This window comes from Eubalaena glacialis, chromosome 3 (assembly GCF_028564815.1).
Source record: "Eubalaena glacialis isolate mEubGla1 chromosome 3, mEubGla1.1.hap2.+ XY, whole genome shotgun sequence".
NCBI lineage: Eukaryota > Metazoa > Chordata > Mammalia > Artiodactyla > Balaenidae > Eubalaena > Eubalaena glacialis.
In genome coordinates this window covers 21,989,201-22,005,690 of record NC_083718.1, presented here as the reverse complement: position 1 = coordinate 22,005,690, position 16,490 = coordinate 21,989,201, and the positions used below count along the sequence as shown (strand labels likewise).

Sequence of the window (16,490 nt, the reverse complement as noted above, 5' to 3'; positions counted from 1 at the left end):
CTTTCGGTTCTCCCACCCTTTCAATTTCCTTTTACGTCCCTTAAATACAGTACGCTTCTTTAGGAGTTCTTTTTATTCCAATGATTTTTTTTAAATGCCCTATGGTGATAGACATCTTGGGGTGTCATTGTCACGAATTCAGGTGCAGGCTTGCCTCTTGCTCTGTCTGCACCCTCTTGCCCCTCCCCTCTAGCACCCCTTACTAAATCTCAGTCATAACACAGCTTCGATGTTTTTTGCAGCAACAAAAGAGCTGGCCGGCCGCTCTTGAAAGGTGTGCTTCTTCAAACAGCAATACAGCCCACAGCCCACCTTCAGCCCTCCTCAGAGCCCTCGGTCCCCACAGAGGAGGTGCCCCTGGTCTGGGCCCTGATACCCCCCTCCAGCCCCTGCACCTTGCCGTCCACTCGCGTGGGCACAGCAGGGTTGCTTTAGACAGCCTGACACCTCTCGAGCCCCCAGGGTGTATATAATTGGCCCTTCGAGTGACATTTCATCCTGTAATTTTTATTTGCACCTATAGATCCAGGGGCTACAGCCTGAGGAACCGTCTCTCTATTATCTCGAAGTGCAAATAGAAATCACATTCAACTATTGAGTCGAAGCCAGTTTTCTACTGTATTTTTAAGACAGGCTGTCCTCCAACCAAGAGTGGACATAGCTTTCCTTCTCTGATTGGCTGCACGTGTTCCAACCCCTTTCATCTCCTTTTGGGGTCGGAGGTGGGAACCGTTCCAAGGCCATTTTTCCCCCGGAACTTTGTGTTTTAGAGATCCATGGCCCGATGCTTCCTGCTCCCTGTGAGTCAGAGTTAGTTTTTTACTTCGGGGATGCAGTCTATCCACATGGGTAGCTTAGAACCACACTGCTTCCCAGAAGGAGGCAGGGGCACAGTCACGTGTGCCCACACATTGGAACCCTGCTCAGGGTTCTAACACATTCCCTTGTTGGTGTTGATTTGCTTATCTTTTTTTTTTTCTCAATTATTGATCCTGTTTATGCCCGATTGCCAACCTCCCTCCACACATTTCACTTTTGCCATGAACAGTGTCAGTTTTCAGCTCCGAAAAAAAAAAAATCATTTAAGACAGTTGGGACTGTCCAAAAGGATGGCTGGGCACCATGCATTTCTGATCTGGTCCATCCTGAGTGTGGCTTGTTCCGGGCAGGGATCTTTGGGGTCTGTGGGGTCTGCGGGGCTCCAGGACACCAGGATGCAGCAGTGCAGGTTGACCCTTGACGGCCCCAGAGTGAATGCCTCCTACATTCTGCACCCCTCACTGTGGTGTCTGTGTCTGCTTTGATACAGACACAGACACCACAGTCTAAGGCGCCAACCCAAGCAGTTCGCTGAATATGTGGCTCTTCGACGCTTGTATTGTAATGTGACACAGAGTCATCTTAAGAGAGGAGTTCCGTCATCTGCTGCAGTGCCTGCGTGATATAATTTGTGCTTGGTGATTGGAAGGGAAAGTAGGTTTTTCCATTATCCATTATTTACTACACACACAATTAGTTCTCCCCGGGAAGAGCACAGCTCTGCAGGGTCATTATTCCCTCCAGTGAAGCTGCTGAAGCCAATAAGAAATTCACTGATCACAGCAGATGCCACACCAAGTGGGTTGCTGTGCCACTGGGAATGTTCCACTGGGCTGCACAGGCTTCAGGACAAAAGGCAGCTACTGTTTTACAGAAGCAGGGATCCAGGCCTCGTGCTCATTCAGATGGCACACAGAATTCTGTGCCTGGTGCACAAACTCGCTACAGCACGTCTGCTCAAAGCCTGGTGCCACGGCAACAGCACCCAGAAACCTGCAGCAGTGCAAATCCTTGAGCTCCACACGGACCCACTGGACCAGAAGTTCTGGGTGTGTGGGCCAGCAGTCTGTCCTACAAGCCCTCTCTGGGTTATCCTCAAGTTTGAGAACCACTGTGTTACATGTTACTTTCCTATTCCACCTAAAACACAATGGGATTTTCAAAACTTTCATTGCACTACGTCAGACAGGTGTCTTCCATTATCTGCTGCCGTGGAACCCAGTTTGCATCCTAACCTTCTCAAGCTGCCCACCACCACTGCTGAAACAGGAAATAGTCTCTCTTTCCTCTGTGGCACCTCAGTGGTTCTCAGCCCTGATGGCACTTTAAGATTACGTGGGGAGCTTTAAAAAAGATAGGGGTGCCCAGGCTGGATACTGACCCGGGCACAGGGCTGGGCATTGGTGTTTTTAAAAACTTCCTCAGGTGAAAAGGGAGCCCTCCTACACTGTTGGTGGGAAGGCAAGTAGGTGGGGCCACTGTGGAAAACAGTATGGAGGTTCCTCAAAACACTAAAAATAGAATTAACATATGACCTAGCAATTCGCCCCCATGCATCTATCCAGACAAAACTTTAATTCAAAAAGATCCATGCACCCCAATGTTCATAGCAGCACTGTTTACAATAGCCAAGACATAGAAACAACCTAAATGTCCATCAACAGAAGAATGGATAAAGAAGATGTGGTACATATATACAATGGACTATTACTCAGCCATGAAAAAGAACGAAATAATGCCATTTGCAGCAACATGGATGCAACTAGAGATTATCATACTAAATGAAGTAAGTCAGACAGAGAAAGACAAATACCATATTATATCACTTATATGTGAGATCTAAAATATGACACAAATGAACCTATCTATGAAACAGAAACGGACATAGAGAACAGACTTGTGGTTGCCAAGGGAGAGGGGGTTGGGGGAGGGAGGAAGTGGGAGGTTGGGATTAGCAGATGTAAGCGATTATATACAGAATGGATAAACAACAAGGTCCTACTGTATCACACTGGGAACTATTATATTCAGTATCCGGTGATAAACCATAATGGAAAAGAATATAAAAAAGAATGTATGTATATATATGTATAACTGAATCACTTTGCTGTACAGCAGAAATTAGCACAACATTGTAAATTAACTATACCTCAATGAAAAATAAATTAATTTAAAAATTTCCTCAGGTGATTCTAACATGCAGTCAGGGCTGGAACCACCGGCTAGGGGTGTCCTGATCCTCAGCTCCACCTCCCATTACTACTTCCCTACTCGTCTGACCCTCTCGATGCCACTTGCAACTATAAAAGCAAATACCTGCTTTAGAAATAGAATGGGTACGTAGATAAGGAGGTCTGAGCATTTAAGACCAAGGTGTGCAGTCCTCGGAGGCCATGCCACGTTTACAGCGGGGGAAACCGAAAGACATATAGTGCTTTGTCTTTCAGGTGTACAAAGATGACCACGTGAGACACTTCCCTTTTTCTTTCCCACGTCGCAGGCTGCCTGAGACCGCTCGCCTCTTCTAATGGCTATGTGAACATCTCCGAGTTCCAGACCTCCTTCCCAGTGGGAACTGTGATCTCCTATCACTGCTTTCCTGGATTCAAACTCGAGGGGTCAGAGTATCTTGAGTGCTTACACAACCTTATCTGGTCGTCCAGCCCACCCCGGTGCCTTGCTCTGGAAGGTATCACATCTTATTCTTTTGGAAGTTGAATTTTGGCTTATTAAAGTGGATGTTTCAATAGGAGGTAAAGAGCTGAGAATTATGGTCAGCAATAAGTTCTGTTCCCTGAGTGCACATTGCTTGCAGAGGCAGCAAGCCTGGTCATCTGCCATGAAGCAATACTTACAACCAGACATAAAACGGGCTTCCCCCATTCTCAGGCTTAAAGGGGATGAAAGAGAAAAGTTTCAGGCGTCAAAGGTTACACTGCAAAATATTGCAAAGTTAAATGAAATGTCTTCAAAAATTAATTTTCTCTGCACCAAATGAAAACAGATTGTATTATGGCATCATTAATCTCACCCCTCATTTTATTGTTGTGTCAGTGTTTCCTTCTATTTCCATTCATTTTATGGCTTGACTCTAAATGTTTTGCTGCAAGCACACACTTGGAAGCCTGAAACCAAGAGATCTTTCCTCCTTGTTTTTGTTAAATATATGTGATTATTTTTGAGTGTGGTTCACTAAAGACCACTAATCAGTAGTATGAAATGGTCGGGGTGGGAGGTGGTCAGAGCATCCACTGCTGGAGTCAGGCCAGTGTCTGTGGGTATAGAGTCTATAGAAACTTCTCCTAGGCAAGCTGGGCATGCTGGCTCAGCCCTCACTTTAATTCAGGTCTTGAAATTATCATCGCAGGGAACAAACACCGATTTACTTCTTGGCATCTGAATACAGTGGGCGGGAAGGGGGTCTATACGGGGAAAGAAAAAAATGAAAGGAAATCTCCAATCAAGAGCCCCTCCAAAGCCCATCTGCAGCTTTTCTTGGGAAACAGATCAAGACACAATAGAACGTAGAAACAAACAAGTTCTTACAAGCACCGTCTGCCTCCGCGCGTGCACCTCAGTGTGGGACAAGGTCGGGTTAGGAGGTGTGTTATGGGGGGTGACAGCCAGAGGGATCAGAGGTGTCTCCTAAGGAAGACCATGGATTGGCTGGAGCCGTGGAGCCTCCTTAGAGAGAAAGGAGGAAGGGGTGGAAGGGAGGGGAGCCTGGTGCTTGAAGGAGAGAGAATGCCAGCCGGGGCCGTCAGTGGTGCTCTTCTCCTAGGCTGGTAAGCGGAACCCCCGCTCGCCCCGACTTCCCACACATCCTGAATCTCCTAGGGGGTCAGACCCCACAGTAGAGAGAGATAAAATACAGGACACCCAGTTAAATCTGAATCTCAGATAAATGGCAAATACTTTTTTAATGTGAACATGTCCTAAATATTGGATGGGACTTACTCATGGTCAACAAGTATTCTTTGCTTATCCGAACTTCAACTATAACTCAGTGTCCTGTATTTTCATTTGCCACATCTGGCAACCCTAGCCTAGAGGGATAAGGGTATCCCCTCTATTTCCACTGGGAACAGCTTTTCTGCCGTCTGGACACCGCTGGCCAGCGTGGTGAGTGTGGGCTGCTGGTGAATGGGGGCTTTTCTGGTTCCTGGAGGTTTCTCCCTGCTCAGATAACCAGAACTAGAGGACCTGTTAAAGGTATCATGTTACAATTATATCAATTTAAAATGCTATTTTCAAATCTTTTCAAATTCGGTTCAAATGCCTTTCAAGCCATCATATTCTAAGCGTCATTTTGAGACTTTGAAAGCAGTTTTTCTGGAGCTTAGGGAATATAATGTGAATAGGCATAAAACAAAATCTCACTTTAAGGGGCAGTGAGCTAAGGTTATGAACAGGAGGACGTGACTGGCTTCTGATTGGAAACAAGTCTCGTGATTTAACACAGTCCCTTTTTCTCTGCCAGCCTGGCCTGTGCCCGAAGGGGACGCTAAAAGTCCAGGTGACAGCTGCCTGTTACAAGAAGGCCACCTAATACCTTTTTTCCTCCATTTTTTAAAAAAATAATCTTTACATCCTTATTTTCAATACGTGTTCCTTTCAATTACCTGATGCAATTAGTTTGTGAGACCCTTAAATGCTACCCTGGCTAAAGACACCAAAGACATGATTCTAAACTGAGAGAGGCAGAGAGGACTAAAGGGTTTTTTGTCTCAAGACTTGATAGAAGCTGGGTTAAAATACAAGGTAAGGATCCACGAACAAAAAGTATCCAGATGCACCTGGGTGTTGGTATTTCCTTAACTCTTACTTGAATAGTGTATCATCTTTTTCAAAGGCGGTGCCTTATTTATGCAAATTGTCAAAGGGTATTCAACGTAGATGCACTGTCCCGACGGAATCTACCCACCCCTTTAATATATCACCCATGGTCCCCCATCCCCTCATTTTGTTTTCTGTCTTCCTGAGCACACAATTTGATTTTTCTTGATGGCAGAGTGAAAATTATCACACTGTGCTGTGGAATCATGATGCTCTTGGGGGCTTTGAATATATATTAGGGCGTTCTGACCCCTGATATGACTGGGTCTGGACAGCTGTGCCGTGGAAGCCTTTCTCTGTGAGCTTTTTATCCCCTTCCCTTTCCTGTCTCCCTATTAATCCGTCAATCCATCACATGTCACTGTACCTGTCACTTCAGTTCCCTCCACCCCTCGAGCTCTTTTTTCTAACCTGCCACAAGCCTGGAGATGGGATCACCAGGATGGTCATGGAGGCGCTGTAGGGTATTGATTAGAGTGTGGGTTGGCATCAGACTGGCTGAGTTACATCCTGAGTCTCCTACTTAATCAGTTTGACCCAGGGCAAGTCACTTAGCTTCTATCAGCCTCTACTTCCTCATCTGTAGAATGCGGGAGATGATTATACCTGTGGGACTGTGGGGATCCACTGTGATAACAAGTGTAACACATTTAGTGAAGTGCTGGGTGCACAGTAGGTGGTCGATCAAGTGTCCATCATTAGTATTGCTCTTAGACTTGTGTACAGAGTCACACTAAATGAGAATCTGGACATGGCTGTGTGAACAAAATACCCAGGCTTTTATGCATTTACATTGCAACACCGTTTTGGTTGTTCAGAGGAGATTTTGGTTACTTGCGTACTTTTAACTGTGTTTGTATAAGATGAATCCCAGATAATGGGAGGAAGTACTGAACAATAATAATGATTGCCAGTAATCTTGAGAGCTTACTATGTAGCAGAATGTTTGACAAAGTATCTCATTTAGTCCTCCTATTGCCTTTGTGAGACAGGTACTATTTTTTTTTTTATATTTATTTGGCTGAGCCGGGTCTTAGTTGCGGCACACGGGACCTTTTTTTTTTAGTTGTGGCATGCGAACTCTCAGTTGCGGCATGTGGGATCTAGTTCCCTGACCAGGGATCAAACCCGGGCCCCCTGCATTGGGAACGTGGAGTCTTAGCCACTGGACCACTGGGGAAGTCCCAGACAAGTACTATTTTTAATCCCATGTTACTGCTGAGCAAGCCCAGGTTTCTGAAGATTCAGTAACTCACCCAAGGTCACACAGTTAGTAAGTGGGGGAGTGGGGACTCGAACAAGGGTCTTTGCCACTTGAAAGCTCGTGCTCTTCATCACTAAGGTGCGTTATGTAATTACGCGTTATCTAATTTGTTCTGATTTCTTTACAATTTGATATTTTTATAGCCCTTTTTTTAAAGCATCAAAAAATTTAAAACAGTTATCACACAGGCAGGGATTTGTTCTCCTAGTCCAATTCTCCGCCCTGTAGAAATCCCGGCTGCAGGGGGCCGTGAGTCCGGGTGGCAGAGAGCACTCCCCGCTGCCCCGCACGTGCCCACGAGTCACCCCGTTACAGCAGAGCCTCACTTCAGCCCCTGGGCTGCGCAGGGATTGTGTCTCCTCTCGCAGACCGGGCGACTGACACCTTGAGGGTGGCGTGACTTGTCCACACTGCCAACCCTTGGCCGTGGCTTCTTCCACTACGTGGTGTCTCCTCTCCCTAGTGGCATGGAGCAGGCTTTGCTGGCGCCAGTGTTGAGTGGCAGCCGTCACACTCAATGTCAACAATCCCATAACTGAGGCCTGGCTTCATGAAGGACTTTATAATTTGGAAGGAAAAACTCTGGCAGCTTCACCAAAGGTGGCAAGAATTCCCAGGCCCAGTAGGAAGGTGTGGGTGACGTGTTTCAAAGGCCTGGGGCCGTGGCACCTGGCTTGTTGAGTGGTATGACACCCGTCTCCTGTCTGTTTTCCCACAGGTTGTGTGGGGTAAAACACCTGAAATCACAAAATCTTGGACCACAATGTCGGCTACGTCATTTAAAAATACGTGAATGTATAAATTTGAGCCTGGAAGGAGCCCCATGGGTTTCTATGTGCTGGTCTTTCTCGCTGTGGGTCTGCGTGCTTTTCTTTATCTCTATGTGTCTTCATGTTTTCCATTCTCAGGTTGTCTTCATCTCTGAGGCTTTCATTTCTCTCTCTTTCATACACACACACGCATTGAATCCAAGAAATCTTTAAAAAAAAAACAACAAAAACCTTTGACAGTGAATGTGGGCATTTTCTCATTTGTAAGTGCTAAGAACTCTGTTTACATTGTCAGCAGTGTTTATTGGACACCTGGTAGGCACAGAGCGACACCGAATTGGGCTCTGGGGAATTACAGAGAAAGAAAAGGACATCATTCTTTACTTTGAAGACCTTACAGTCTAATGGGGAGAACAAGATGACAAATCCCGTTACCTAGAGACTAGCGTCATCACAGGCTGCACCGCGTACGCCCACAGCTACCTTAACCAAAGGGCACGTGCGTGCGTCTGCATTTGGAAAGAGTGAAAGGAAAGTTCTGGTAGGTGATATCGCAATTGTAAAATGAAAATTTCTGTCTGGGGATCTATGAGTTTTTGTTTCTTTTCCCTGAAGGCCAAACGGAAGTGTGTTTTTTTTTGTTTTTTTTTGTTTTGTTTTTTGTTTTTTCAGATTCCAAACATTCTCTTTATTACGTGTTTGATCCAGAGGAGAAACTAAGTGCAGGAAGGGGCGGAAGTGTGTTTTTTGTCTCTGCTTGGGCTTTGGGAAAAGAGAAAGAGTCTAAACATCTTACTCATTTGGAAGGACTGTACATTTTGAAGCTCTGTAGAGCTCAGTAGCCAAGGCAACATGCCTTGTGAGGAGTGCCGGCCCAATGGTTTGAAGGTGGAATATAGGAGGATATTGAGGGGCATAAAAATAAGCAAACGAACCAAGCATGCAACAGACGGTTACAGGCAAGGCTGCAAAGACACATGTCTAGGAAGTGGTACTAACTCCCCAGAATCCCATAGACACTGTGATGTTAGGGCTGCAAGGGATGCTGGCTACAGGTGGCTGCAGAAAAGGGCTCTTTGTCTGCATGGGGAAGAACCATCCAAAAGCCTTAAGTATCGGAACACTCCGTTCACATTCAAGTTTTCAAATGTCCTGGAAGTAGTAACACGGGTGCTGGGTATCTGTTGACAGGAATTCCTGGGAGCAGGTTAACGACAGCAGAGTTCACATGACTGCATCTTTGAGGCAGGTAGCAAGGGCTGGGAGGACAGATGGTGGACGCCCAAACTTGGAGTTTTTAGTCCCTGGTTGTGACCTCCCCACTTAAAGATTCCTCTGTTTCCCAACCATTAAATTAGAGGGCTGGATCCTTTAACCAAAAGTCCTTCTTTCAATAGCCTCTGGGGAAAAAGATGGGATCAGATCTAGAAAGGACCAGTCAAACATTTCGTGAGATTAGAGTTTGAAAAGAAAGAAACCCAAATCAGTGGTATATGCTATTTTACATAAATGCCTGGGAGATTCATGTATGCGTTCAGTAAAAATTTTTATGTTCATATGCCAAGTATTTCGCAAGGCACAGAGGATACACAGGCAAACTAGTGACACGAGGTCTCTGCCCGCTGGGCTCACCCATCCCACGTGCAGTTCCTGAAAGTTCACTCTACACAGGTGGGTCTCGGTTCCGAATATTCCATTTCTAAGTTTTCAGGGCCTTTGGTGGTAGAGAAGATTGTCACCTGCTCTGAGGCCGCCTGGAAGGGGTTCCCAAGGGGGTCTCTATGGTTTTGAAGGAACTGGGGAGGGTGAGTCACTTTTTGCTGTGTTGGATTGTCTGCCACGTGGTGCCTGGGCTCCACTCCGAAGGCAGCGGGAACACAGGCTTCCCAGGAGGACCATGAGCGTGGACGCTGGGGCCCAGGAGAGTTTGTTGTGCTTGTGTGTTTGCTTCTCCCAAACAGAGAAATAAATCGCTCCAGGAACTGTAGGGGCCTACGGTTTCATTTGCCATGACTTAGGCGGGGGCTTCCCCAATGCTGACCTTTCCACAGACTTTCTCAGCTTCATGGCTGGCATTTCTCCCAGGAACAAGCAAACCTGACCTCATTAGAAGCTGAATATCCAAGACGTTTTGTTTTTAAATCCAGACAGTCCCCAAACTCAGAATGCCCGAAGTAATTCCCAGCGCCCCGCCCCTTCCCATCCATTTCACTGCTCACGTGGTCAGAGATGGAAGCTTAATCAGTTTCAGATGCAATTACAAGGAAAGGCAGCAGCGAGATTTCCTAAGAACCTATGAGTGCCCAGGGGTCCTTTTAGGTCTGCATCCTTATATAAGAAAAGAAGGAAAAATAAGAAACTGAAAAACCCTGTTTGGTCAAATGTGAAATTACTTGAAAGGTTCCAATTTGGGATCAAAACTGAAAGCCAGTTTGGACGGGGTGGATTCCCAGCTCCTGAGCGGCCTTTTCAGTGTGCTTTGTTCCCGAGTCAAAACTCGTTTCTGGTACAGGAGGCGCCCGGAGGCAGAGGCGCCGGCAGGGATCTCTCTCTCCAGGAGCCCTGCCTTCGCGCAGAAGCGCCTCAGGACTTTAAATGAATCCTGTGTAGGAACAAGAAAGAGAGAGGAAGAACCCGGACCTCCTCAGAAAAGACCTGCCCTGCGTCTTATCCTCGGCAGATAACACTCAAAGGAATAATCATGGCCCACCCTGTGTCAAGGTGGTTCCCCATTTTCCAAAAGGAAAATACGAAGCACAGAAAGGAGTCCATGCCTGGTCCGAGGAAGGTTGCTGTAAATTAGTGTCCGTGGTGAGGTCACGTGTCGCCGTGTCATCCCCTAAACCAGAGTCAGACGTGCTCCCATGGAGCTGTGTCCCTCCTGCTGCCACGTCTCACCAGACAAGCAAAGGACCGTCAGGTCTCTCGCGCCTTCCTGCCCAGCCATCCTCGACCACAAAGTGGCCAACTGGACCTCTTAATTAGCTGGAAGCTTCTGTATTGAATCTTAAGTCAATCAAGGGAAATGACAGAACCAAGTCACAGCAGGATTTACTGGTGCTGATTTGGGACCATTGATCTTAGAATTCAGAGCTTAGAAAGCCTTAGACATCACCAGTTTACCTTTCCCCCACCCTACGCACTGCACCCTGGCACTCCCTTTGCAGAAATGAATCAGCAGTGCTGGAGATGAGTGGATTTGTGCGAGGTCTCGGGGCCTGGGAGTGCCAGCGAGGTTCCCACCCCTGTACCCCGGCTCTGGCACCACCGGACTGCCTCAACATGGGGGGCCCAGGCCACTCATCTTCTCTGCCTTCCTCACTTACATTCTTGAACAGGGAGAAGCAGATCAGAAGTTTAGCTTCTTAGGAGCAACTCCAAGGTAGAAAACAACTTGTTCCTCCCTGCATTCCCCTGGCACGTGGTATATGTACTCATCAATGTGTAGCTATTGTAACTAAAGCCTCCTTTGACTCCTTTGACTGTTTGTGGATGCCTGCTCCATGCCAGGCCCTGTGGAGGCACGTGATCTCTCATCCTAATGAGCGTCATGAGAAGTAAGTGTGGTGCCAATGGCAGATGAGGAAACTGAGGCTCAGAGAGTCTCCCCCCTTTCCCAAGGTCACCCTGCTCACAAGCGGTGCAGCAGGGGGCCCCCTGAGCCCACACTTTCTACCCACATTGCTCTTCCAGGCACTCCTAGGACCCAGAGTACCTGCTGGAGATTAGGGCCTGGGCTCTAATCCTAGCTCTGCTGCTTGCAGAGAGTCCATTTCGTTGGATGGGAAGGGAGGGAGTGGGAAGAGCTGATTTCTGAGGCTCTTTCTTAGCCGCCACGCTCCTTGACTCTGCTCTGAACCAGAACGCACCCATCCAGAGGGGCCACCCTGCCCTCCGCTGGCTCTGGGAGCAAAGCAAAGGGAGAGTTTCTCCCCAGGACGACTGCTGACAGTTTCCCAGAGGCTCGTATTCAGTCAACCCATGAGCCTTCATCACCAGTAGGCAACTGGCAGGGAGAGGAAATAGATGTTTGTTGGGGGTCATCTTGGCACTGGGCACTTCACTTGTCTTTTTTTAGCTTTAAAACAACTCCAGGTATTATTATGCCCCTCTTCACTGACAGTCAGCAGGCTGGTAACATGGCCTCGGGGAGTAAATTGCAGAGCCAGGATTCAAAAGATTCAAAAGATCCAGCCCTGACCTGACTCCCCAGCTGTGCTTCTTCTCCTGCCCCTGCTGGCTCCTGCGAGAGAGGCCAGGTCCCTGCCTTCTGTATAATCTGCTCAGCTGCCCGTGGGCCACTTTTTTCTCTGCTGATGTTCCCTATAACCTGGATTTTTATCATGTAAGAGATTTTAGAGGGAGGAGGAGGGTACACTATATGATTTGGCCCAAGCTGCACTGCATATAATGTTGGACAACATGGGAACTTTCCCTTTCTCCCTCCCTTCTCCCACTTCCTTCCTTCCTTCCTTCCCTTTCTCCCTCCTTCCCTCTCTCCCTCCCTCCTTCCCAGTTAGGACTCTGGTACCAACCAGAGATGTACTAAATGCTGTGGGGCTATTGCTATTAGGAATTCAAGTCCTGCTCACCAAAACTGGAGTGATAAAAGCAGCGACCCACTGGTCACCCACAGCTACCCAGGCCTCCCAGAATTCAGAGGAGACCAGCTAGCCAGGACCAGGGTCTCCCTCAGCCTCTCCTGGGCTCTCAAGCTTCCTGCAGACTCACCTGTGATCCTGCCAGCAGCTGAATCCAAATGAAATGGAGTCAGCAGACAATGAAGAAAGGAGCAGTGAATGTTCTTTTTTCTCTCTTGTTTACTCAGTGTAGCAGTGGGGCCTCTATATGGGAAGAGGGAGAGAGGGCTTCTTTATCTGCTTATCTGACCCTATACCCTTCCCTTTCCTTCTCTTCCAAATGTAAGAGGATTATACAGGGCTAGGAAATACTTGGCCAGGTGGTTTTGTCCTGTCCCCAAGGCTCTGAGACCCCGGGGGTCCCTAGGAAGCCAGCAGAGTCCAAGGTAGCTTTGTTCCAGCTGCCCTCACCGCCCCCCACCATGGCACTGTTTTACATACTTGCATCTCGTGTTCCCACTTAAGATTTATTTGGAGAAAGAGCTTCCCATTGTAAAGTATGAAAATCATTCATCTAATTCTGCCTCCTTAGAAACTTGAGACCAGAGAAATGAAGTGATTTGCCAGGTCATAGCAGAATTCCCCCATCTCCTCAGACTCCCAGCCTTCAAGTATGTGAGTCGATGGCTAATTTCGAACCCTCATTAGGCATCCAACTTCCATCAGTCAAAGTCTTACGGGATTTCCCCATCTTATTCTCAAAAACAAAAGACTCTTCAGTTCCCTGAAGACAGATGTGTTCCCTGGGCCTGGAAAAGAGGAAATCTCAGGTCGTCCGTCGTCATGTGTCAGTGACGTTGGCTAGGGAGAAGCCCTGTCTGAAGCAACGTGGAAGTCGCTTTGTGAACTGAAAATGTCTTCTGCCATCTTGGCACATGTGTTAGGGCATCACATCCTCTCCTGTTCTGTTTCCTGGCAATGAAAATTCCTGTATCCGGCACTGTTTGTATTACAGCTACCTTGCCTGTGACCCTCATGGGGTTTTTTATTAGAAGAAAATGCAAACTAGCAAGCAACCTTGTTAATTTATTGTTCACAAGCAATAGTAAATTATTCTAATACTATTTCCATGTACTGTTCATACATTACAACAGAGTGATTACCAGAAAATAGCTGCCTGCGTGTCATAGCAGCATTTCTGAGGGATCACTGTGCTTAATTTTCCTCTCTCTCTTTTCTTTATACAATAAGTAATTGCCACTGTAGTACTTCCTCTTCTTGGGCACACGTCTCTCTTGTATTCAAGAGTAGATTGTGCTGTGGCATCAAGAAGCTTCATGATTCTTTTCTTTTTTTTTCTTTTTTTCTTTTTTCTATATTGAATCCAGAAACACTAAGAAATCCTAAGAAAACCAGGAGACCTTGTTCCTATTTTTCAAGTGGCACCAAGTTCTCAGGCTTCCCGGCTACTACATTATAGGCTCTTATTCTCTTGAACTGTATGACTGCTGATCTGATAGATGGCCCTGAACTCCGCCTCATCCTCTCTCTCCAGGCCTGCTGTTTGCCAGCCGTAGCCCCTCAGCAGGCTCTGCCCGCCACCTTGCTTTCCTTTTAACCTCCTTGGAAACATGTAGCCATCAACCCTCCAGCTCTCCTAGGATCATCTTTTTTTTTTTTTAACCTCATTCAATTGCAGAGATTTTACATTGACATCAAAGAATAGAACTGATTCCTTTTCCCACCAAAGGCGAGCAAAGGTGGCAGGGCTCTGGACTGGTTTCTCTCACCAAATCAAGGAAAGAAGAGAACACCAACGGGGGACTTGGCTAACCGACCCCCCCAATATACTGTCACGTTCAGAGATGGGTCCCACCAGATGGGCTCGGACCCAACTTCTCCCAAGGCCCCTACCCCTCAGCTCTCACCCGGGCAGGCAGCCTGTCCTGGGGCAGATTCAGGCCCCAGGGGGACACAGTGGATCTGAAGCCAGGCACCATCACTCATGTTTTTATGGAAATGTCTCCTGGTTGCAAGGCAAAGAGGTGGGGTTGAATCCTCGGAAACGGAATAAATCGGAAGCCCCCTCATGCTGGCTCTGTCGAAACCCTTTGTATCAGTAAGGATGCTGCAAATTTTCTGCAGTGGAAGCCACTCGTATAAAACGAGACTCCTACATGCAAGCTTCTCCTGGGGTCAGTGTTCTGAATTAGTCTGAATTCCAAACCTTCCATGGCAGAGAGATCTGAGATCTTTCACCCCTTTTTTGCAGGCCAGGCTGGATTCGAGGGGACAAGGGTGTGGGGACCAATCCCTTTCAGCCACCGCGTTCATTGTTATCACCAAAATGTATTTCTGCTTTGCCTTGTAGTCTCCTCATATTTTTGAAAAGCTCACAGGCGTGCAAGCAGAGGTCTTTATTTTGTGATGTTTAAATGTCAGGTCAGTGAAAGGAACGCACAACTAAGCAACTTCAAAGCTGCGGCCAGTGGTTTGAGCCACTGGCTATGCCGAGAGGGTGACTTCATCACGCTCAGAAAATAGATGGCTTGTACAAAAGGGAAAATCTTGGTGTTTTTCCTTAAACTCTAGAATATCTTCTCCATCCCTGCTCCAGGCAGGATTTATTTCCTTCTTTCCTCTCTGGAAAGTTAGATGACTTTGGTAATAAAACCTCTTGCAATCAGGTGCAACACAGAAGGTAATAAATTCCTTCAGTCACTCCCTGCCTTTTACAGACCGAGAGTCACCAGGAAGTATTCGGCAGGGTGGTTTGGGGGTCATTCCTCCCCAGTTCCCACCCCCAGCACCACTTTTCTTTTTCTTTCTTTCTTTCTTTTTTTTTTTTTTTTGGCCGAGCTGCTTGGCTTTCGGGATCTTGGTTCGCTGACCAGGGATTGAACCCGCACCCTCAGCGGTGAAAGCACCAAGTCCTAACCACTGGACCGCCAGGGAATTCCCGCAACCCCACTTTTCTTTACAAGCAGTTACCAGAGTTCCCTTTTTTCCCTAAGGTGATTAGAAGTCTGGGATGATAGGCAGGTAAAACAGTCACACCTGTCTGTGTCCATCTTGGTGTCTTGCGTCATTCTTTTTTTGTTGTTGTTAGAGCCTGTAACATAATATCTGTGTTCGCAATCATTTTCTCTTCCTGTACAGGAGGATTTTTTGTTGTTTGGGGTTTTGTTTTTGCAAAAAGATGATGCCCGACTCTAAATTGTGCCCAGATTTCTGTAAAGTCAAAGCGCTTAGCGGAGGTGGCCCTTCATCTGATCGTTCCTCTTCCTCCCAGTACCTGGGGCTCCTGCCGAAAAGTCTAGGACTTTGCTCACATGCTGGCCAGTTTGTTCTTCAATGGATGAGAACCTAATGCATTTTCTAACGCCATCTCTTCCACTCATGGGCAGGGAGGTAACAGGTCCAGGCATTAAGGTGGTGGAAACAGTTGGAATTTTAAAAAAGCCAGTTATACTGGATTTCAGATTTTAAAACTAGTCCTTAGCTCAGGAGATCACAGGCAAACAACTGTGCCGACATCAATCTGTATTTTCATGCCATAAACATCTTATTCCAAGGGAAATTTTTTTGAATTGGGAAGAAAAGTAAATTTATAGGAAGCTAGGAAGTTAAGAGTTTTATAGACAACCATGACTAAAATCGCGTGTAAGAGGACCCTTACTCTCCCATACTACTTGACCTTTTCAAAGGTCCTGTGGTCCTTGGAGTTAACTGTGAGTGACTCTCTACTGTCCCCAAAGCATAAGGCTCCCCAACGTGGTTTCTGCCAGTGCTACCCAAAGAATGGTATCTCCCCAAGGAGCTCTTAAGGTTCCAGCCCTGGGATGCTGTCCTCCTGCATTGCTTTATTCCACTCCATCCACTAAAGCATAGCTCGTGAAATAACCACTTTCATGTAAAACGATTCTTTTTTTTACTTCACTTTGAGGAAATCTTGGTGTCTAGTTATTTCAGTGAGACATTCTGACATTAGCCAGGAAACCCTCCTGTTCTAGCCGGTTGCTTCCCTGTGGACCTGGCCCAAGCGCTTGGCCACTTCCTCCCAGGCCAAGGATAGACTCATGCTGTACTAGTTTCCCAGCACTGCTGGAACAAAGTACCACGGGCTGGTGACTTAAAACAAAATTAATGTCTTCTCTCATGGTTCTGGAGGCTAGAAGTCCAAAATCCAAGTGTTGACAGGACCATGTTCCTTCGGAGACT

The 16,490-nt window shown here is 47.0% G+C and overlaps 1 protein-coding gene across 2 annotated transcripts in view; it reads left to right on the top strand.

The window, feature by feature from the left end:
• Positions 1-16,490, top strand: part of SUSD4 (sushi domain containing 4) — a 135,606-nt gene that overhangs the window by 100,810 nt on the left and 18,306 nt on the right. For both annotated transcript variants that reach the window (XM_061185337.1, XM_061185336.1), the window contains exon 5: positions 3,320-3,508. In XM_061185337.1, coding sequence (XP_061041320.1) covers positions 3,320-3,508 — 189 coding nt within the window. The remainder of the gene's footprint in view (positions 1-3,319; positions 3,509-16,490) is intronic.